This window comes from Mauremys reevesii, linkage group 10 (assembly GCF_016161935.1).
Source record: "Mauremys reevesii isolate NIE-2019 linkage group 10, ASM1616193v1, whole genome shotgun sequence".
Lineage (NCBI taxonomy): Eukaryota > Metazoa > Chordata > Testudines > Geoemydidae > Mauremys > Mauremys reevesii.
Genome location: NC_052632.1, coordinates 74,879,808 through 74,904,060, shown reverse-complemented (window position 1 = coordinate 74,904,060; position 24,253 = coordinate 74,879,808). Strand labels below are relative to the sequence as shown.

At 43.9% G+C, this 24,253-nt stretch overlaps 1 protein-coding gene across 6 annotated transcripts in view; it reads left to right on the top strand.

Annotated features, from left to right (window-relative positions):
* The window catches only part of CARD11 (caspase recruitment domain family member 11), a 182,769-nt gene extending 158,716 nt beyond the window's left edge, over positions 1–24,053 (top strand). For 5 of the 6 annotated variants that reach the window (XM_039493164.1, XM_039493163.1, XM_039493161.1 and 2 more), the window contains 12 exons: positions 3,049–3,101; positions 4,117–4,249; positions 4,861–5,062; positions 10,353–10,479; positions 11,455–11,695; positions 12,137–12,233; positions 13,335–13,424; positions 14,751–14,883; positions 15,462–15,641; positions 18,072–18,196; positions 19,101–19,216; positions 19,744–19,948. In XM_039493164.1, coding sequence (XP_039349098.1) covers positions 3,049–3,101; positions 4,117–4,249; positions 4,861–5,062; positions 10,353–10,479; positions 11,455–11,695; positions 12,137–12,233; positions 13,335–13,424; positions 14,751–14,883; positions 15,462–15,641; positions 18,072–18,196; positions 19,101–19,216; positions 19,744–19,948 — 1,702 coding nt within the window. Of the gene's footprint in view, positions 1–3,048; positions 3,102–4,116; positions 4,250–4,860; positions 5,063–10,352; positions 10,480–11,454; positions 11,696–12,136; positions 12,234–13,334; positions 13,425–14,750; positions 14,884–15,461; positions 15,642–18,071; positions 18,197–19,100; positions 19,217–19,743 lie in introns of all 6 variants that reach the window. The other variant, XM_039493158.1, reaches the window with a different exon arrangement.
* The last annotated feature ends 200 nt before the right edge of the window (positions 24,054–24,253 follow it).

The following is a 24,253-nucleotide window of genomic DNA, read 5'->3' as shown; positions in this document are numbered from 1 at the left end:
ATGTTGCCGTAGGTACTTAATTTTTCACATTTCCTGACTCTCTTTGGTTTAACTGTGCCCTCTTTAAGTTGTGGGGGCCAGAGGGTTGCATGTGATAGCTGGTTTTATAAATGCAAAGGAGAGAGAATAGGCAATAGCCTGTGCTTTGGTAACATTAACACAGAAATGGTCCCAAAGAGGTTCTGAAGTTCACACCTCATTGAGGTACATGGGGTGGAACAGGAAGTAGAGTTCATATCTCTTTGAGACAGTTTTCAGCATGGCTGAGCTAAGAGGAGAGAGCAGCCCATCTGTGTACAAAGTGTTGGCTGTGTGTCAGCATGTGAAAAAGATAGACGTTTAGGCCACTGCGTTGGGCTGCCCCAGGTTTGGATACCCAGGCTGAGACAGCTTGGCTCTGGTTTTCAGAGGAGCAGAGCCCTTGTGCATTTGCAGTCACTAGGAGCAGAGGGTGCAGCACCTGTTAAAATCAGAACCAACGTATCTCAACCTGGGCACCCACAATCAGTGGCCATTTTTGAGAATTTGTCTTAGTTTTTTCAAATGAAAACTTAAAATTTGCAGAGTGCAGTAAAAACTAGAATGCCATCTTAAAAATCATGGTATTGCCATGTTTGCAAACCTTTGGACCCATGACTGTCTCCAGTTCCAGATGTTAAGGCACTGGGGGTTTTTTTTTGCTGTTTGTTTGTTTGTTTGTTTGTTTGTTTGTTTGTTTGTTTGTTTGTTTTTGGAGCTGTGTGTGTGTGTGTGTGTGTGTGTGTGTGTGTGTGTGTGTGTGTGAGAGAGAGAGAGAGAGAGAGGGAGAGGCTCTCGCATTTCCTTCATGCAAGCTGTTCCAGCAGCATATCCTGTTTCTGTCTGGCAAGACAGATGTGCATAGTGTCCAGCAGAGTAGAGGTGTAGCCTTTTTCTGCTGAGTCAAAAATCTTCACAAATGTCCCTGGAGCATGCTCAGAAGTAATTTTTCAATAGCTTACAACTTTGTGATTAGCCTACCAAGCTTTTTTCAGACTTGTTCATTTCATGGACATACTCAAAAACTATTTACATGCCAAGTTTCAGGTTTCACCGTTCAGCTGTTTTTGAGTTATCTGTGTGAAAATGAATTGAGGCAATTTATGATAGTGAGGAAAAGTGGTTGGGTCTATTTCCCCCTGCAGCATCACATAATTTAAAACGAGTTGAATTGATTTTCCCCAAACGTTCTGCAAAAATTCCCCTTTCACCTTGGATCAAGTGGAGAAAATGTCAGCCTCAAAGGCGAGAATGGGGGGTTATCATTTAAACCAATTTGCAGTCTTAACTGCAGCATTTGCCATAACCAAGCTGCTCTAGATTTTAGCCAATTGGATCACTCAGTTGGCTGGACACAGTTGTAATAACTGGGCCTACAAATTTACCTTAATTGTGAGTTCAATGGTGAAAAGTGAACGAAAGTTCATAAAATGTCACAATAACCTATAATAACAAATGTTGGGGAGAAAAGATGCGATAGGGAGACAGACTGAATTAGTCTAAACAAAAGGGCCTTCTAATATAATTCAAGGACTGTTAAGATCATGCCTGGTAAACAAGAGAAGTGTGGGACCGGAAATTAATGAACCAAAGTTGATGTGTTGGAAATTAGGCCTAATTGGTGGACAGAATAATGAAGGGATGGGCTATTCCGCCCATCATTCCCTTTTGGGGTCCTTAAAAGACTTTGGGGGTGGCAGGGTAAGCTGGCTACCATAAAGCTCGCTGATTAAAAGACAGGAGATAGGGAAGGAGCAAGCCTCACCATCATGGCTACCTCTCCCCCCCCATTTCCTGAGACCTCTGACCTTTATCATCCTATCCTGAAAGATGTCCTAAGTGGGCCAACAGAGAGGGACCAGATGACATCACCATCTCCACTGGCTCCAGCTAATGCCAAATACAAGCTGGGTGTGAGACTTTGTCATCTCCTGTGTGTCCTTTTCCTTCCCCACCTTATTTCTTCTCTTTCCTATCCTCTCCTTTTCCTTCTGTCTAATAACGAAGGCCTATTACCAAAACGGCAACTAATGCAATGCCCTAAATAGCCCGATGCTGGTACCAGTTTGCCAGGTCTCGGAGTGACTGATACGACCATGTGCTGGGCCTGTGTTTTTTCCAGCAGCGAGGCTGCAAGTCAGAGTCAACACCAGAGACGGAAGCTGCATTGTTTTTAATCTTGGCTGATCTTCTTCATGATAAGCAGCATCTTACTCCCTCCTCCAGAAGTCCCTGTGAAGTCACCTATTGTGGAGGAAGGTGGACCCTTATTTTTATTTTTAGTAAAGATGTCAGCAAGACCTGAAGCAGCTAGTATTTTGTCATGGTGCCTGATCCAACTTCCACTGAAGCGCTGTATCTTACTGATTTCAATGAGATTTGGATTGGGACGATAGTTGTGGAGTGGGAGGTTCTGCACATAGCCGGGTACACCCAGACATTCCTCTGTTTTCACCAGACATTCCACTGTCAAAGGTGTCCCTCAGAAAGACCCGTGCAGCTGTTATATAATACTGCAAGTGCACTTCAAAGGTATAACCAAAATAAATCATTTGTATTGCTCTACTTGAAGTCCTTCCCTAACATTTTGGACCCAGTGTGGAATAAAGCACTTTGCAGTCTAAAGCAGGTATTATGCATGCACTATATCAAAGTGTTCAAAAGAAGAACTGAAATAGTAAGTGCAGATCAACCAGTTCAGGCCACCAGAGACCACAGTTTCCTTCCACCTGTCAGAACCTTCATTACCTCTCTGTTAACACTTCTTCCTTCTGAAACTTCCTGCTGCTTCCCACGCCTCTCTCTCCTCCACAGGCCTCTCTAGATAATGTTTCCTATGCAGCCTTCCTGTTTCTTCCCTGTGCCACATCTGTAAAGCTTAGTCTGTTGGCGCTGTCCTGCTGTTTCACCTGCCACCTCCAACACCTTCCTCCATCACAGAGCTTCCTCTGTCACTGTCAGAGCCTACCGATACCTGCTGAATTTTGAAAAGTGAAAGTTTCTCTCTCTCTCTTTGTTTTTTAATTCCAGCCTGACTGAGGAGGACAATGACAGCTTTTGCTATGATACTTTGGAACTAGATGGTAAGTAAGGGGAGGTTACCAGTCCGTAACCTTAGCTATGAGCCATGATCATGCTTCCTTAACTCACCAGATTCAGATACTATCCACCAGCCCCTATGATCACATAAAGGTGTAACACCTCCTGAGTGTGGTGTTCTGTCCCATCTAATGGCACCAAGACCACTTAGAGAGAGATTAATGAGTCTGCTAAAGCCTTCGCTAACAGCCATGTGGCTTTTAGCTCATACAGGAGAGGTTCATGCATTTAGCTCCCGAGGTTTGCTCCTGGGATCTGTCGGTGTTACATAGAGTTGGAGGAAGGAGGATACATGATATGCACTGGCTTTCCATTATCACAGGCAGAACTGGGATAGGAAAGGAATGCCTCACATTCACTGACCTCCATTAACGCAGGTAGAACCTCAGCAGGAATATAAAGGACTCCCACCCTCACACCTTTTGGAAAATGTAACAGTTAAGACCAAATCAATCCACACAAGATTTTCTTTTTTTCATATGGAGTAGACCCCAGTAGGTGAGAAGTGGGAATGAGCCAAAGCTCTGTGCTGGGTTCTGCCAAATCCAGGGACTGTAATAAATTAATAAATAAGATGGGACACAAAAGCAGAAGAAAAAGCCCAGGCTCGCGCTTCAGAAGAGGAAAAGCAAGGTGGTGATTAGTGATGAGAAGGAGGGAGGCGCTAATGCTTGAAGAAGTGGTCTTAGGGAGGGATTTGATTTGGAGGAGAGAGAGGGCATTTGGGTGGTGAGGACTAGGTGACCGTTCCAGGCTTAATAGTCAGCATGACAGAAATATGAAGCTGAGAGTGACCGAATAGACTTTGGATGAGGGGGATTCTCATTCCTGCCTCCAGGGCTGGTGGATCCCATTCCCTGCTCTGAATCAAAATAATGTGTCTCTCCCCCATCGCCCCACCTCAGGCTTGCCCTGGGATCAGCTGCGCTTGCACCTTTCCCCAGTCTCTGTTTCCTCATGGCATCTGGAATTCCTCCTGATTTGTGTGTCCTTGTTCAGATGACAGTCATGACAGACACTCCCACGGAGCCCCCTCAGTGCACTCCTCCTCGTCCTCGCACCAGTCTGAAGGCATGGAAGCCTATGACCTTGAGCACGTCAGCTCCATTTTTAGGAAGTTCTCTCTGGAAAGGTATTTTGGGGATGCTGTTTTATTTGCCCAAGGCTGATCTGGGGGTAGACAGGCTACCCAGGGCCATCTTTAAATGCAAGATATTAGATCACTCCATGAATATCAGCGGATGGGATATCGTATGACACGGTGATGCCACAATGTTGCATGGGCAGTTCGCTTCCTTATGCCCTCATGTCACAGTGCAGCAGCACAGCATGTTATGTTGGGACCAAACTGAGGCTGTGATTGACTATCATGACTATCTCAGAAAAATCAGGAAAGTGATCTGAAGAAAGCAGATTCATCCTAGTGACCTTGTTGTCTCACTGCTGCTGGTTACTAGACACTGTGCCATTGTACATCTGAGGCTGTTCAGTCTTGTTTCAGCATTTAGGAGGTGCCCAGATGCTGCTCTCTAGTATAACTTATGTAATATTGTAGCAGAAAGGACAGATTTCTCAGGGGCCATTAGATCCTAGTGCTTGATAAATGTAGAACGCTCATTTGCATGCCCCGCTCCCTCCCCACATTTGTCCTGAGTGGAGAATTTCTATTTTAGTCCCAGACTAGTTGAGGGAAGCTCATGAGAACTGCATTGTCTAAGCTGTTGATTTGTTTCATGAACACAGACCTTTCCGTCCTTCTGTGACATCTGTTGGTCGCATTAAGAACTCCTGCCACACTATCCAGCGCATCACACTGAATGGAGACAGCCTCAACTCAGAAATCACTCTGCTGGGGGGGAATGACAAAGGAAGCTTCATCAGCTCTGTCAAGCTGGGATCCCTAGCAGAGAAAGCAGGCCTCCGGGAGGGACATCAGCTGCTTCTGGTGAGCATTAAACAAACAACAAACAGTGTGTGCTTATTGCACTAATCCCCCGTGTTTCTTTTTTCTTCTTTTAATTATCTAGTAATGACAAAACATGAGCATCTCTGCAGCCAATATTCCTACATCTTTAGATCCAATCAGGAATCCTGCTGAGCGCATCTGGAAGTGGGGGTATTTGTGGGCTTCCCAGACACCTGCACAATTACAGCTTACAATGACTCCAGCTGGAAGAAGCTGGGACAGGAGTGACTGCCCCCTCCTTTTACACCCTTCCTTATAGTGATACCCCTTGGAAAAGACTAGCACGGGAGTGGCTGTGAGCTTTCCCTGTCACCTCTGTCTTGTGTGTTTGCTTGTTTGTTTGTTTTCTCTTGTTCGGTTTGTAGAGGCTGGTAGGAGGCAGCATGCTGTGAGAGAAACAGAGCCCTGATTAGGCAGCCAGACAGTCAGCCAGAAGCACAGGTGCAGCAAACAGAGCTGTAAATAGGGGAGTTTGAGTGGGAGTTTGTAAGGGGAGTATAGAGGTAGGGATGTGTGGTCTTCTGATTTTGATCTGGTGTTTGTGTGTTTGGGTCTTTGTGTGTTTGTTTGTTTGTTTGTTTGTTTGTTTGTTTGTTCCTTGACAGGAATTTAGGCAGGAAAGCTATGGCAGGTACAGAGGCAGCAGTGGTAGTGACCCAAGCCATGGAAGAGACAATGAAGATGACCGGATGTGGAAGCTGTGGGATGTACATGATCCTACAGCAGGTACCTGAAAAAAAATTGTTTCTATGAAGTTCCACTTGATAGAGCTGATGGAAGAGAAGATCCGAAGCATGGAGATGTGGGTAAAGTATGGTGGAATTTTGAGGGGGATTTGAGCAGATGATGGAGCAAAGGCAAGAGGAGGCTGAAGGGAAAAGTCAAGACTTGCAGAGGCAAGCTGGACTGAAAGGACTCAGAGCAGAGCCTGATGGGTGAGGAGAGTGATCGGTGGAAGCATGTGACTACAAGAACCAGGCTGAGGAAAAGACTGGCTGGTGAAGGAGAAATAGAGCTCAGGAACAGGTTTGCTGAGTTGGAAAACGAAGAAGGGGCATAGCAGGCTGTAACTGAAGCAGGGAGGGCAAGGAAGAAGAGAAGAGTGGCTAGTCCTACAAGAAGAGGGGAAGAGTCAATGGAGATAGCCAGAGTTCAGAGCCCCAGCAGGATACAGGATGACTTGCAGAAGATTGTAAAGAAGAATAGAAGACAAGAGGACTCGCAGCCAGAAAGAACAGGAGGAAGACTGGAGAATCACACCATTACCAGGAAAAGGCAGGTCTACATGTTTGGGGACTCTCTACTAAAAAGAACAGACTGGCCTGTCACCAGAGCTGAACCAGAGAACATAAGGGTGTGCTGTCTGCCAGAAGCTAAGATATGGGATGTGGACTTGAGGCTAAAGAGGATCCTAATGGAAGCAGAAAAGAATCCACTGATTATCCTTCATGTGGGAACAAATGACACAGCTAGATTCTCACTGGAACATATAAGGAAATGGAGGCTCATGTGATGATCAGAGGGATTCTGCCTGTCCCTAGAGGAGGAGAATGAAAGCGAGACAAAGTTATGATGATCAACAGATGGCTCAAGCAGTGGTGCTATAAGGAGGACTTTGGGATGTTTGACCATTGGGAGTCATTCGTGGACAGAAGACCATTCTCATGGGATGGACTCCACCTGAGTAGGAGGGGAAATAGATTTCTGGGATGGAGGTTGGCACAACTCATTAAAAGAGCTGTAAACTAGGAACTCGGGGGGAGTTGGTTGGGAGAAGCTCATGTAATCTCCATGTCTGATTTTAACATTAAGAGGAAGGAAAATCAAGTAAGAATGGACACAGCAATGGAGAAAGGAATGGCTAATATAGTTCCTATTTTTTTTAAAAGCGGGGGGAAGTAATCCAGGAAACTACAGGACTGTTAGTTTGACCTCAATTGTATGCAAGGTCTTGGAACAAATTTTGAAAGAGAAAGTAGTTAAGGATATAGAGGTGAATGGTAATCAGGATAAAATACAACATGGTTTTACAAAACGTAGATCTTACCAGACCAACCTGATCTCCTTCTTTGAGAAGATAACTGACTTTCTAGACAAAAGAAATGCAGTAGATCTAATCTATCTGGATTTCAATAAAGCATTTGATACAGTTCCACATGGAAAATTATTAGGTAAATTGGAGAAGATGGGGATTAATATGAGAGTTGGATAAGGAACTGGTTAAAGGGGAGACAACAACATGTCATACTGTCGGGCTGGAGGGAAGTTACTAGTGGAGTTCCTCGGGGTCGGTCTTGGGACCAATCTTACTTAACAGTTTTATTACTGGTCTTGACACAAGTGAGAGTGTGCTAATAAAATTTGCAGATGATACCAATTTGGGAGGCATAGCCAATACAGAGGAAGACCGGAATATCATACAAGGAGATCTGGATGACCTTGTAAACTGGAGTAATAGAAATGGGATGCAGTTTAATAGTGCAAAGTGCAAGATCATGTGTTTAGGGACTAAGAACAAGAATTTTTGCTATAAGCTGGGGACTTTTCAGTTGGAAGAGACAGAGGAGGAGAAAGATCTGGGTGTACTGGTTGATCACAGGATGACTATGAGCTGTCAATGTGTTGCAGCCATGAAAAATGTTGTCCTAGGATGCATCAGGCGAGGTCTTTCCAGAAGAGACAGGGAAGTGTTAGTACCATTACACCAGGCACTGGTGAAACCTCATCTGGAATACTGTGTGCAATTCTGGATGTGATGGGATCCCCGGGGTGCAGCCTGTGACCATGGGACCGCTGTTCCCTCTGAACTCTCTCCAGCCTGGGTTGCCTCTCACAATGCCTTGCTAGTGACCAGCAGCAAATCCCTCCAGGGGCTGTTATCACTCAGCACAACCACATGTGGAGACCCAACACCTAGCTAGATTGCATGAATGCTCCCAGAACCACTCATGAATCACAGAGAGAAAGGCACCAGAGTCAAATCCTCCCAGCACTGTACCTCGGGAATATACGGTTTTGCACTGCTCAAGATGAGCAGTGCAAATTTATTAATTGGTTTGCCACTTCATCAATGGAAAGTGGATATACACCAGCCTTTGTATAAAACCTGAACAAATTTACCACACACTTCAGGCAAACTCACTGGTAAAGATAAACAGTTAAACAAAAGATAGATTTTAAGTGACTATAAGTGATAGGCAAAAAGTCAGAGTTAGTTACCAAAAGAAACAAAATATAAGCACACAGTCTAAACTCTCTACCCTATTAGACTGGGGAACAACTAGACTAAGCAGTTTTTCTCTCCCCATTGGATATTGCAGTCCTTAATATACTGATTTTCCCTTAAATCTGAGCCAGTCTCCTCTCTTGGAGTCTTCAGTCTTCTTCCAAGTGTCTTGGTTGCTTGCAACATAGTTGGCGGCAGGAGAAAGGCAAAGCATAGGCCTGCTCTATTCTGTTTTATAACCTCAGTCCCATGTGCTTGGGGAATACACAAGTCCAGGCATGTCTGGTGGGCATTACTGAGTCTCTAGGCAAGATTGAGCAATTCCCATGGTGTGGCTTCATGCAAGTGAGTCATTGAATTGTAGCTTCCTTGTTGGACAATGGTTGTTGATGAGTTGATTGACACTGCCTGGGTGTTGGTTACTTTCCTTGCTGTTGCATCTGAGGAGCTAATATCTGGCTGATTCCCCAACTTACAGAATGTTTTAGTGACAACCATACAACACAATTCTCATAACTTCATATGCATTAATGATACGCATATATGGATAGAGAAATGACTTTCAGCAGATCATAACCTTTCCCCTGGTACCTTACAAGGCATGCTTTATATGTAAGATCACAAACATATAAAAATAAGGAATATGGGAGTTATAGGACACTCCCCCAAGGTATAGAATGTCACACTTGATATCCCATGTTTAAGAAAGATTAATGCAAACTGGAACAGGTGCAAAGAAGGGCTTACTAGGAGGATCTGAGGAATGGAAAACCTACCTTATGAGAAGAGACTCCAAGAGCTTGGCTTGTTTAGCCTAACCAAAAGAAGGCTGATTGTTCTCTATGAATACATCAGAGGGATACATGCCAAGGAAGGAGAGGAGTTATTTAAGTTAAGCGCCAATGTGAACACAAGAACAAATGGATATAAACTGGCCATCAACAAGTTTAGGCTCGAAATTAGGTGAAGGTTTCTTACCATCAGAGGAATGAAGTTGTGAAACAGCCTACCAAGGGAAGCAGTGGGGGTAAAAAACCTAACTGGCTTCAAGACTGAGCTTGATAAGGAGGTAATGGTATGATGGGACTGCCTACAATGGCATGTGGCCCATCTGCAACTGCCAGTAGCAAAAATCCCCAATGGCTGGAGATGGGATACTAGATGGGGAGGGCTCTGAGTTACTACAGAGAATTCTTTCCCAGGTATCTGCCTGGTGGGTCTTGCTCACATGCTCAGGTTCTAAGTGATCACTATATTTGGGGTCAGGAAGGTATTTTTGCCCAGGTCAGCTTGGCAGAGATCCAGGGGGGCGGGGGTTCGCTGACTTCTGCAGCATGGAGTGCACATCACGTGCAGGTTTAAACTAGTGTAAATGGTGAATTCTCTGTAACTTGAAGTCTTTAAATCATGATTTGAGGACTTCCAGTAACTCAACCAGAGGCTAGGAGTCTATATCAGGAGTGGGTGGGTGAGGTTCTACAGCCTGCAATGTGCAGGAGGTCAGACTAGATAATCATGATGGTCCCTTCTGACCTTAATGTCTACGAGTCTATGAGCAGTTATCCTTAAAACTGTTATACCCAGTAGCCACTTCTGCCTGGAGAAGCTGTCATTGTGGTAGCTCTGTGGTTTTGTTCAGCCCCATGGCTTGTGCACCATTCCCTACTATGATTCCTGCAGGAACTGGACATACTACGAGCTTCCCCCCGCCACCAGCATTCCTACGCCCTTCCCTATTGCCACTCTTGATAGGAGAAGCCGGGAAAGGAATAGCTGCTGGCTTACCCTAAAGCCACCATCCCTATACCATTCCCAGTAGTGACTCCTACTGGGGAAACATGGATTATCATGGAGTTACAGTTCTGTCAACTTCTAGAATTTCCAGAGGAGAGAAAAGAAGCTACAGACAAATCATTTAAATGTAATTGCATTGCTAGCAAAAATAGGCAGGTTGTTTAATCTAGAAAGAAACTACAGAATGTAATGGATGGCCTAATTGTCTCACACACTGAGCTCACAGCTAAGAGTATCTCTTTCATCTAGCTGGAAGGCTGCATCAAAGGGGAAAATCAGAGTGTTCCCTTGGATACCTGCACAAAGGAAGAAGCTCACTGGACAATTCAGAGGTGCAGTGGACCAGTAACACTCCAGTATAAACCAAACCATGAAGGTAAGACCTAAAGTTTAGCTCATCACAGATTGCTGAAATTCTAGTTAAGGCAAGATTGAAAGCAGACATCGCCCATACATCTGTCATTCCAAGAGTCTGGAGAGCCTACTGGGTGGGTCATTGGAGACAATAATCACAATGTGCCAGATGATTTTTGTGCACTATTTTCTGTGATGTAACATGGTGTGCTACATTTTCTTTTACACCTCTAAAGTCTGATTTAACAGTTACACTTTGGAGTTTACCTTGTTTATTACTGTTGCAGTTTTATCTTATCTTTAACGGCAGAAGCGTGTGCATGATGAATGGAGTTTGGTTTTAATGATCATAGCTTGTGGCCATAATTTGGTATTTTGGATTAAAAATTACATTCCAAAACCCATTTTTTACTTGTGTAGCTATGTTGCCCCCTTCTTTATCCTAGTCAGGGGAATTCAGATGTACAGATCATGCTGGAAGTGATTTCTTTGATTTTCCTTTGATGTTTAAGTAGAAAAGAATATCACCCTTTTTTGAGCACCACTTGGCTGCAGATAAAGCATGTTACAGATTGTGGGAGTGCCAGTTACAGCTGTTAATAAAGCGAATAGCCTGCCATTAGACCACCTGGTAGAATTCATGTTATACTTGCAGGATTAAGTATAACAGCTTAAGCTTTTCAGCCTGTCTTTGTTGGGAAGTTCACTGTTTTATGGATGATTTGTATAAAACCTACCAGAAATGACGTTGCCTGAATGTATCCTTACAACAGGAATCTCTTATGGACTGTGATACCTGCAGCGTGAGCTGCTCCCAAACCATTCCAACTATCACTCTATCAGTATGAGTTTCCTCTCAGAAGTGCCCTGTCAATTTAAACTAGGATTTCAGTGCAGTGAACTTCTACCACAACAGTGCCTCCTCACTGAAAGCTAGGAATACAGCAGCACTTGGCCACAGATTGACCATGCTTGGCTCCTTCCTTTGTTGCTACAGGTTACAGGAAACTGCTGTCGGAACTGGAGGAAGGGTTGATCACGTCAGGGGACTCATTTCACATCCGCCTGAATCTGAACATCTCTAGCCAGCTGGACTGCTGCTCCCTGTCGGTGAAGTGTGATGAGATTGTGCATATTCTTGACACCATGTACCAGGGGAAGTGTGAGTGGCTGTGTGCAAGAGTTGACCCTTTCACTGACAGGAACCTGGAAACGGGGACCATCCCCAGCTACAGCAGGTGAGCATAATGCAGGCTGAAATAGGACAGTGACCGTAACCACGAGCAGCAACTATATGAGCACTGTTGTGTAAATCAGTACCTGCTATAATGGGGGGAGGTGCAACTCTCAGGGTTGGTGATCAGGATGGGTCTTTGGTTGCAACATAAGCATAAGCATGTGAGCATAAGGGTTTTGAGGGGGAGACCCCAGATTTTATTAGGAGACTGTGGGTTTCTTAGAGAGCAGGATAGGAAGATGTACAATGGAGACCCCCCTTTTCCTCAGCTGTGTACCACAGTCCTGCTGACTATTTTGTTCCGTGTCTTCACTGTGTGATTCATCCATTCCTCATTGCTGTTCTCTGTAGTCTTTTCCCAAACACTGACCATTGCATCCACTCTTCCTCTTGATGACCTCAAATGCGTCTTCTTGATCCACATGTTCACTGTTTCTTGCAGAGCCCAGCAGCTCTTTCTGGTGAAGCTACAGCGGTTGATGCACAGAGGCAGCAGGGATGAGACGGAAAGTTCATCCAACACTCTTCGAGCACTCCGGGTAGGTCTCCACAGCCTGGGTCTTTCCACACCAATTGCTCCAGCACTCGATATTGCTCACTACTTCATCTTTACCTTACATTCCTGTTGTGAATCACCCTCTGGAAGCTTCCTTTGGTCCACCCTGTGGGTAACTGTCTTGTGTCTCCATTCCTTTTACCCACCGTGTTCCCTGCTCAGGGTCTAGCTCCAGTATTATTTTAACTCCTGATGCTGACAGGGAGAAGTCGCCACATGTTTAATATCCACCCTACCTGGCCTCTAGTCTCTTTAAGTCTTCCACACCTCTAACCTTCCAAAGGTCTTTCCCTCAATCGTACATGGGGAAGAAACTGTGTCCTTAGAGCTAATAATCAGAATTTTTTCTCTCCTGTCTTGAACAAGCATCTAACCCTTAGAATTCTCTTTGTCCCGGGCCCAAATAATCTGTCTCCTCCAAAAGTATATCCCATGCAGAGAAGTGGGATTACTGTATCTTCTGTGCATCATGTCTTCAGACTTTTTCCCTTACTCACAGTGATACTAGGTTGTCTATTGCCCCAAGAGTTCCTACTGTGTACATTAGTACATTAGTTTTCTGCTGTATTAGCCACCATGTGTGCACCTAGCACTCCTTTAACATACTTTGGGACCACACATAAGAATGCTTCCAATAATGCAGAGATGCTACAATCACCATTTGGATTAGACTTCAAACAAGGTAAAGTACCAGATGGTCCTCCAGTCTCCTCTGATCAAGTGTCAGGGTAGATGGCAATCACTGGCATCAAAGCATGACTGGATGTAAATAGCCCTGCCATCCCACAGTAAACTGGTCACTGCACAGGTGGCCTCTGGTCAAATCTCTAGAGCAGACACAGTCACAAAACTTCCTCTGAAGAGAGGCATGTGGGGAAGTAGTAACAGGAGCAGAGTTTCTCAGCCTAGGCAGTGCTAGGTCTGTGGTTTGCACAGAACACTCCTTAACTTTGTAATGGGTATGATTGCTAACAAGTCGCTATCTCCTTAACTGTAAATAGCTGAATAGCTGCTCAAGGCCTGTTTTGGTTTTTGGATGCTACGATTTACTGAAATTGATCTTTTCCTGTACAATTCTTATCAGAATACACTGCAGCCAGAGGACCCACAGAATGACCCCAAAGCCAGCCCTCGCCTCTCCCGTGCAAGCTTCCTTTTGGGACAAATTTTACAGGTAATAAAGTTAAAATTCTCCTCTACAAAACATCAGAGCGTGATTTTTCACTGGGAGCTTTGAGTCAGACATCTCTTTGTGACATTCTCAGGTATCATGTTCGCTCAGAGTCTAACTTCCCGTGCTGGAGACATTGTACAAGTGCTTATGATTGTCACAAAGACCTTTAACATATGAGAAATCTGATTGATTTATACTTTCTAACTGTCCCTGTCATGCGGGACCTTTAGCTTTTAATACTCTCATCTCCATTATTAATACAATCTGGATATATCATACAGCCCTGCCCTGAAGGGCTAAAATGGACCTCATCTGAAGCATGACAATAAATTCTCTTGGCCAGACTAACTCTCTTGGTACTTAGGAGAATGAAATCCCAGAAGAGAATAGTTTTTTTAATTGCAGGGCCAGATATCGTGGAGAGGATGGCGAATGGGTGGGTGAATGGTATGATTAATAGATTCCAAGGTCAGATGAGACCATTGCGATTATCTAGTATGAACTCCTGTATAACGCAGGTCATTGAACTTCCCCCAGACAATTCCTAGAGCAGATCTTTTAGAAAAACATCCAATCTTCATTTAAAAATTGTCAGTGATGGAGACTCCACCATGACCCTTGGTAAATTGCTCCAATGGTTAATTACTCTCACTTAAATATTTGCACCTTATTTCTAGTCTGAATTTATCTAGCTTCAGTTTCCAACCATTGGACCATGTTACGCCTTTCTCTGCTAGACCGAAGAGCACATTATTAACATAAATCCCCAAGGGTGTGGTTGGGAAGGTTAGAAAATGCAGAGGTGGGGGAGTGAATATTTGGGTGGATGGTGTATGAAAGAAGCATTTTGTTGGGTGTTAAATTCTGCTATAGGAAAAAAATGTTGAGTGCTGACAAGCTAAATGTTGGGGGGTGCAATAAGGTAAGGGTACAGAAATGGGTAGTCTCTGGAACTGCTGTGCTAACATTCGGAGTGGGCATGCCACTCCCCAGTGAGTCCATCCGTAGTAACTCTGTTGATGCCGGAGGGTTTTGAGAAAGAAATAGAACATGACTCATAAGTAGAGAGAACAAGAGGAAAAGAATTCCACAAGGGAATAACAAAAGCGGAAGGTCAGATCTACGTTGTTTAAAATAGCCCTGGAATTCAGCCAGCAGCTCCGTGGAAGGGTTGGTGAACCTGTAGCCTTGTTTTTGCTAGACACAGAGGTAATTCAAATCTGGTAGATAATGGAGAGGGGCATGGAGCGAACAAATATATGGAAGAATAAAGAATATAATTCCATAGAATGGGTGAGGGTCAAGCCTCTTTGTTTGCTCTTTCAGTTTGTTAGCAGGTCTGAAAACAAATACAAACGTATGAACAGCAATGAGCGAGTCCGCATTGTCACTGGCTATTCCTCCAGTCTGGCCCGGACCTCTTCTGAAGCAATGAAACTGTTGCCTGATAAACTGGAAGGTAAGGACATAACAGCACAACAGGATTTTACACCCGCTTGACATAGCTTAAATGACTACACAAGTGGGAGGCAGTGCACAATCAGGTCCTAGGCCTTTTCCGTCTCTAATTTTTATGTTCTGCATGTGACTCAATCCTTGGAGTTTTCTGGAGAGGCGGGGGGAAGATAGCTCTTGAAAACAAGTCCACTGGCCTGAAACTTCCTATTTTGTTGACAACTGTTCCTAGGTTCTCTCCCGTTCTTCCTCCAAGGAGGTATAACTCCAAGTAATGAATTAGAGTTAAACAAAGGAAAATTTAAGCTGTTAATCAGGAAAAAATGTCAAACTGAGTGGTCTATTTAGCTGTGAAATAGTCTCCCAAGGACAATGACGAGGATCTATTGCTTGAGTCATTTAAAACTAGACCAGACATTGCACTGGAGAATATACTGTAGGGGAAGCACTGCTCTGGGTGGAGGGATGGATAAGATGACCAAACATGCAATTCCCTTCTTTAATGTATGTGAGTCTTCTACATCCTTCTGCTAGTACTGGTGAAGAACAAACTAGATTGTAAACCGTCTCCTCTTTACTCAGATTTGGATTCAGAAAGTGAAATCAATAAGAGCCTAAGTCTGATCCCCTATAGTTTGGTGCGACCAATCCACTGTGACCGCAGGCGCCCGGTCCTCTTCACTCCCACTATGCTTGCAAAGACCTTGGTGCAGAAGCTTCTCAATTCTGGCGGTGCCTTGGAATTCAACATGTGCAAGCCAGGTAAATGTGTAAAAGATTGCAGTACGTATTAAATTTAGCAAGCCTTTTTACTATAGGCATACAAACGCCAGCTGCCGGGACTCCTGCTGCCATGTCACCACGCAGCATAGCTCTGCATCCTGCAACGTGACAATTTGTAAGAACATTCTGAATGTGTCTGAGATATCCATGGTCCTCAGGTGCTGTGTCTGTGAACGTTGTACATGTGTAGGTTCTATAGTTGCCATGATACACTCCAGGGACTGGCATTTGTGAGTGTTCTTTGTCAGTACTAATGTGTTTAACTCTAGGTAGTGTGACATTTCGATCAGCTCGTGTCTAGCTGTTGCTATAATGATGAATATCTTCCTTCCAACCAATGATAGGTTTCTTTCCAGTCCAGGGCATGAAGATCTTGCATTTGATCTTCTCCAAAGACTGGGTTTTTGAGTGAAACTCTTTCTTGTTAACTGTTTACCATTCAAAGCAGTATCCTGTACCGTGATTGCTCTGGGATACACTACTGTCATAGCTCCAATTAAGCGCCACCTCTCTTCCACTCACCAGACAGCTATGAGGATCCAGGTGCTGAATCCCTTCTGTTTTAAGCCTGCAGATCATGAACAGAGTACAGTCACTCCCCCGGTTTAGGATCCCTAACATGCCTTCAGAGTACAGATCTTAATCTGGCACCCGCTCCTGAGAGCTTAGACTGCACAGCCCAGTCCCTAGAACCAGTGCTGGCCCCTCAGGATGTGTCTTCACAGCACAGTTATCTCAGGTTGTAACTTGACTGTGACCACTAACTCAATTCCCATCCACACACGCAAATCTCTAGCTTGAATTAATTGGTGCTGTAGGCTTGGGCTAGCTAGCCCATTGGTGGGGTCTTGGGCTGAAGCTCAAGTGCTTCTGAGTAATACAGCAGGGATGCAACAGCTTAAGTTGCAACCACTCCACAGCAACTAATCAAAATGCACCCTCAGACTCCTGCCATAGCTTAAACACACCCTCTTTCAGAACTCCACCTGCAGTTTTGAGGCTTCTGGGTTTCCTCTTGGGGGCACGTGGTAAGGTGTAGCACATAGCACATACAGACGTCGCACAGGATTCTAACACATTATTGCTCTTTCTTAACAGCAGGAGACACATAGCCCTATACACAAATAAGAAACCCTATGTGCATTGCACTGCCTTAGTTTCTCCACCATTCTGGAGCATTCTGTGGGCTGGAGTCAGAGTCCTTTGAGGCCATCCAGCATCCTTCCATTGCAGTGCATGGTTTATGTTCTAAAACATGGAGCCTTCTCCCCCTGCACACCCATGCCAGCTTTGGCTGGCCAGTCCATCCTCTTCCCCTCTCCTGCCCACACTTTCTGTGTGTCTCCCTATGCGCCCTTTCATAGCTTTTCAGTTCTTCAGTCAGGTGACTCCTCAATCAGCCTGTTCTGATGACCCCAGACCCTTATCGGGTGACTTCATTGCCAGGTGATCTCTCCCCTGACAAACCAATTTTCCTGGTTTGGAACCAGTCAATTGTCTAGGTTCTTTATATTTGAACAGAAGACCATCTGAGTTAATGACCCACTGTTGTCAGCCCGTTCGAATTTCAGTCCAACACGGAGGTAAAGAGGTCACAGAGAAGTCAAAATGGAGTTTGCAGCTTGGTAAAGTTACCGACAAAGAATTCATAATCCAACACAAAAATAATAAATTATACAAACAGATTCCCCAGATCATCACAACTATCTCATGAAGAGAGACTCCCAGTACCCTGGTCTCTGTTACTATGAACAACTTAGACTGATATAAATACAGTAATTTTAAGAGTCTAATTTACTCTGCCATTTGTATAGTTTGTTTACTATTCTATATTTCACACACCTTGCATAGTGAAATTGGTCTGTTGCTAGTCAGATTGACTTTCAGATTCCTAGGCTCTGTACCGTGCTGTAGAGTTTGGTTTGCAGTGTTTATTTAGTATGAGTACAAGAGTTGGGTAAGCTCTTCGGAGGAGGGACCATCTCTCTGCTATGTGGTTGTAACGGGCTGGGACCCCTTAGCCCCATGGCAACACCAATAATAATGTGGTGATATAGTAACCTAATACTGTGTGAAATGCTGTCTCAGCTACTACCCAGCCTTGTGATTTGGTGCTGTGGAACATAGTTGCTCTTTGATTTTAGGTGTTGGTATAGTTTTTACTACATCATATTGTTGTAATTGGGTGCATTGATTGTGTTGTGGTGATTGCTCAGCAATTCACTGGCGCAGGCCATATTTGAGGCTTCAGTTCAATTAAATGAATGAAATGAGACCAGCACTCAGGAAGACTCTTGGTCTTCTTTCCCTGTACCATCAGAGTCCTGTCTGAATTCCTGTGGGACAGTTTCCTAGGTGCACATATTATGTGAACCTACTAACCTTCCTTTCATCCCCCTCCCTCTCCAGATATTGTGACAAAGGAAGAGTTCCTAAGGAAGCAAAGGACGGAGACTATCATCTTTTCCAGAGAGAAGAATCCAAACGCCTATGAATGCATTGTACCTGCCAATATTGAGGCCGTCACTGCCAAGGTGAGGGTTGTGGAATGTAGCCAGTATTTAGGCTGTCTGCAGAGCGGGTTGCTTTTCATAAAAAAAGTGGTCAGTTAACTGCCACATTAAGAGCTTATGTTTTCAGAGTAGCTTCTTTTTTCTCCCTTTCACATCCTGTTCCCGGATTTCTATTTATCTTTCCCCAAAGAGCTTTAGCTTTGTGCAGTTATTTTTCCTTTCTTTTTGATCCTTAGCCATATCCTTTTACATTTGCACTCTCTCTCTGTGATGGCCTACCTTGATAGAATGAAATACCCTTTCATTTCCTACCCACTCTTCCCTAGTCAGTCCCCCTTTTGTTTCGGCTGTGTGTGAATGCAAAAGAGAGAGACGGGGAGCTAGACAAGGAAAAGGATAGACTGGGATACAGAGAGAGACAATGATATGCAGTATAAAGATAACATTGTCAGACAGAGAGATAGCTTCAAATACAGTGTATTTGTTACACGGTGGAGAAAAAAGAAGGATTAAAGTGAGTAGTTGGTTGTTTTTCAGAAGTAATTACAGTATATGTTCTCTTTGAACAAAGACCACACCCGTGCATGTGACTATATAATATATGTCTGACTTTATTTTTTATTTATAGTATTTTAGCTTGTTCATTACCTTTAGTTCGGGTCACTCATTTTTAAACCTTTGCAAAAGGAGAGCTCTCATACTGAGTACTAAAATGAGCTTTTGTCTGATAGGCTAGTTGTGGATTCATGGGAGGAGTTTGGACCTGAAATGTACATTTGATGTAAAGGTTTTACATCAGATCTGATGAATGAAGAGCAATTCACCTGACCCTATTGAGATATGTCTGTCTGTATCACAAGATATTAGTGTAAGATACAAGCTGTGGATGTTCCCTCATGACCCTGTTATGACTTTATGTTTTTAGAATAAGCATTGTCTGCTGGAAGCTGGAATAAGCTGCACAAAGGATTTAATCAAAGCCAAGATATATCCCATTATTCTCTTTATCAGAGTCTCAGAGAAAAACATCAAGAGGTTCAGGTAACATATCAAATCTTTGGAACATATGCTATTGTGTCTTTGTCACTGAATAACACTATAGTCCAATGACTTTATCATGGGAGCGGGGGAGCTTCTTCTTGCTAATCTAGTACTTCAGTATGGCTCTGTTTCCTCCCATGACTCCTCCCCGGAAATATGACCACTGAAGTAGCTATGAGTTGCCCCAAATCCAGCACTCTGTCACCACTCCTGACGGCAGTGTTTGTTGCAGGAGGACGGCATTGGACTGGACTATCTGTGCACTCCCCCATACTGAGCACTCCTGTGCCATTCCCTACTGGGAAAGATTGGGTCTGGAGTAGTGATAATCTCCCTACAATGAGCACTCCTTCATTGTTCTCCATGTCAGTTTTGGTGGGAGAGGACATGACCGGAGTAGCTGTCACATTCTAGCTGTCCTACACCTTTCTTTACATCAACTCTTGCTGGGAGAGAGGGACATTGTAGGGATTCACTTTAAACACAACCCTGTTTTTGCTTATTTTCGGCTTGGTCATCTGATGCAGGAAGCTGTTGCCAAAGCCAGAGACTGAGGAGGAGTTCCTACGCATGTGTCGCCAGAAGGAGAAAGAACTGGAGACACTACCATGCCTTTATGCCACCCTAGAGGCAGACATGTGGAGCAGTATTGAGGATCTCATCCGAATAATCAAGGAGAAGATTGGGGAAGAGCAGCGTAAAACCATCTGGATAGACGAAGATCAGCTATAAAAATAGCAGCAAATAAAATGGAGCTCAGTGGCAATGAAAGGACACCGTAAAGTGGAGCTGAGGCTTTCAGAATTCTCTGATGCAGTGCCGGCTGCTCCTGTTTCATCTTTGCTGGCTGGGGACTCTTGCTGCTGGCAGAATTTGTGTGTCGAATGAAATCAGAGCTGTGTGTTTAACAGTGAGTGTCCCAGATGCTAGGTAGCTAGGACATGGATGAGAACGCTGCTACCGGCATAGCGCCGGATCCCCCATTCAGAGTCGGCAGCTGTTTAACACATGAGAAGGCCAAAGATCTCGAGAGAGAGCTTGAGGTAATTTATTATGTATAAAGATGGACCTCATTAATCTCCTGACGTGACCAGAGTAGTGAAATCTATAGGGAGATAAAGGGTCAGGGTCAGGCTGAAGGACATGGAACCTATGGAGCACCCCACGCCCAGTCCAAAGTGAGAAGCTGAGTATATTCCATTAAAGAAGCTGCAAGGTGCCCAGTAGCAACAAAAACACTGCAACTGATACCCTCCGCAGCTACACAGCCCTATGTGTACACGTATGTGCAGTCATGTGGGAAGGAAAGAAAATAACCTTTGTTCCTGGCATTAATGAAAATGACAATTTATTTTCCCTTTATTTTTAAACCTCAGTTCTGTTTAGCAATTTACAGCAGCCTGCCTAGTCGTGGCACCCTCAACAAAGCAAACTCCCAGCTCCCCAATGGCAAATCAAACCTTTCCAAATGGGCCCACACTTCACTTAGTTGATCCCCGTTACTGTTATTTTACTAGTCCCACTACTTCAATCCTGAATTTCAAAAAGATGCCAATATAGTTAAAAAGTAGAGTGTATAAAACTATAACTCAACCCATCTTAATCTACGGAACAGAGACTTGGCCAGCCACAAGAAAGGAAATCAGTATGCTCTCCGCCATGGAAATGAAGATGTTGAGATTGTCAAATGGTTGGATGCTCCATGATAGGAAATGTAATGAGGTTGTAAGGGGCCTTATTTGGGTTGCCGCAACTGAAGACAAGTTGAGGAAGGTTAGGTTATGTCGATATGGAGACCTGAGAGCTATATTGGTAGAATGGCTCTTGCAATGATTGTAGACAGAAGAGGACAAAAGGGGAGACCAAAGACTTGGTACATAGACCAAATATCTGTAGACCTCAGAGAAACCAATCTGCATGACAGCCGGGCATACAATCATGAGTATTGGAAGAAGGCTATAAAAGTCGCTGACTCCCAATAGGGAAGTGGCAAAAAAGAAGAATTTTGGTGCAGGACTAACACTCCTGGAAACTGGATGTCTGCATTTACCCCAGAGACCTACATGCTTCCCCAGCACTGCATCTGCCAACTTGCCCGCTCTGAATAGGAGGGGCCATTTTTAGAGGATGATTGGGGAAGTTTTTCCTCTAGGGGAAGTTCAGTTTTTGTGACCCATTCAGTCTTTGGCCTCTGCCATGATCGCCAGCATGGAAGCCAATGAGCATCACACTTGGCTTTAGACATCTGGGGTAAAATTTTCAAAAGTGTCTAAATTACTTAGGAATGTAGGCCCCATTTTCAAAGCACTGCCTTCTGTTGACAGTCAGTGGGACGTAAGCTCCTTTGTCACTTATGTGCTTTTGAAAATGTTACGCCTGAACACTAGGCACTGGATTGAAACCACCAAATTAATTTTCACAGCAGCCTTCCAATAATAATGATGTGCACCACTACTGACCTGGAATAAATGAAACAGTGACCTGTGGCCGTACATCCCTTTTCCCTTGAGTCATCCATGCCTCCCCATTTGCCTTCCTTTTTAGATGGATTCTACACTGAAAGTTGTCATTGCTCCTGTGCTCATCCAGAGTCCCTGGTTTCAGTGCTTCAGGCCAGCATGCAGCAGCTGGTAATAAAAAGGCACACAGCGCCCAAGCAAAACATCTGGCACTGTCACAGTTGCTAGATGAGTGACTGCATTATCCTTGGGAGGTGTCTCTGATGTTCATGTGTGCTGGGTGCCTCTCCACGGTGATGCACTTTTTTCTGTCCTGGTCAGCTTGCCAGACTGTGCCTACACATGCAGTGGTGTACTTTATTATTTTTTTCTTATGGTACCTTATAGAAATCATTGCCTATTTTCCCTCTCATTCCCTGCTACTGTGCCCATCACATCATTAATGTTTGAAAAGCTGTTCATAGCAAGTATTTCTCTGAGAATAGTTAGTTGTCTGTCCTACTCCATATGCTGGGAATCTGCCCTCTTCTGCAGTGTAGGGGAGTAGAGAGATTATACCACTACTAGTAGTTTGTAATCCCAAAGTTTTTTACAGATTATAGTATGCATATGCAATGACATGCAACCATCCTGTGGCAGGGGGTAACAACCAACTGGTTTACTTAGCACATTGCATGATTCTCTAGAGGGCATTTGTCACTTACAAGAGCTGAAGGCAACATCATTTAGGAGGGCTACATGTCAGAGTGGCATTTTCCAGGTATTTGTAATGTCCTGAGACCACAAGGCTTAGTGTTGAACCATCTTTATGCAGAGACAATGGGAAGGTGACAATAGAGACTGAGGTTGGATGAGATGATAGAACTAATTCTTTTTGTAAAAGGAGTGACTGCATGGAAGCAATGCAGTCTCCTGGCACCTTAACGCACCTACTGTGATTTCCAAGGCCGTTGATACTTTCCAAGGAATTGTGAGTGTCTGCTGGTGTGAACTAGTGGAGTCATCCCTAGCTCAACAGGCAGAACTCCCAGTTCTAGTACACCCAATTCCTTTGCACAGGTGTCTGGCAACCTGTATAGTATGTGGAATCCTCATCCATTTTTCCAGGCTGAATTACTGGAGATGGGCTGGAAGTTTTGTTCCCCATCTGATCCCCAGATGTGAACTCAAGGGGCAGAGCCACAGCTGGCGTACATTGCCATAGCCTCATTGAAGTCAGTGGAGTTATCTATGACAACATACACCAGCTGAGGATCTGGATCCTGATCCAAGTGTCACCTCTCTGTAATGGGGCAAACTAACCTCTGGTATCTACACATATGCAAACAAATATGTGTTTTTCCAAATTTGAGGGTGTTCAGCATCTGTGTTCAGACTCCGCCTGCTCCAAAAATAGGTTTGAGATCCACCCTTGGAGTTGGGGCTCAGTTCCAGGTTTTTGATTCATCTAGTTCTTATTTGTGATGTAGCTTTTTAAATTACCAACCCCACCTCCCTCAGTCACCCAGACATTCTTTTGAGCGCAGCCAATCTGTTAATCATCCTTGGGTAGCAGACAACATTTATTCCGAGTTTGTAAGGGATTAGGAGCAATAACTAAGCAAATTGCCCACCAGACAACTAATTGGAAATTGGTTTCATTTATTGCAGAATAAAGATGGGCCAAAAATCCCAGTCTGAACTCTCCTGGGTGTGGGGGTCTGAAATCCAGATTAGAATCCAAGCTTTCCCAAATGTCAGGGGGTTCGCTCTTTAGCTCAAGGAGTGTCTCTTTATTCTTCATTTGTACAGCCCCTAGCACAATGGGGGTCCTGGTCCAATATTGGGGCTTCTAGGTGCTACCACGATACAAGTAAATAATATCAGTAAAACAGTCCATTAAAGAAACATTCAAGCTGCAATACCACATTCAAACTGGAATCCAGGGTTTGAATCTGGAGCTTTGGCTCAGGCCCATCTCTACTGAAGATGCACCTGATTTGTATAGGCCTATAGTAAGTAAGCAAAGTTTACATCAAACTCTTAAAATACAAGTTGCTGAAGGTTTGTAATTGGAAGCTGGAAAACGTCTCAACTTTCTTCAAAAATCTTAAGTTGAAAAGGTGAGATTTCCAACATCCAAGGTAATTGCCTTGTCACTTGATGAGCTATTTATTTTCTAAGAACACTTACAGAACCAGGAAATAAAAATCTTTTTAAAAAATGAACTGTTGGAAAATCTATTTCTTTACCCTTAAGTAATTGCAATAAGAAGAGCTGGTTGAAAATTTTCCAATGGTATGGTTTTCCACCAAGAAGTGGAAAATGGAAACATTCCACAGAAGGAAGATAATTTTGATGAAATGTCATTACATCAATATGAAGCCTTTTGATAATGTTGAAACATTCCATTTTGACATTTTCAGAACAGAATGTTTTGATTTTTGGTTTTGATATTTTTATGTTCATTTTTTTAAGTTGAAATTGAAATGTTTCAATTCACCCAAAACAAAACATTTTCAAAAATTTAATTTCACAGGAAATTTTGAAATTCTATCAAGTATCAGAGGGGTAGCCGTGTTAGTCAGGATCTGTAAAA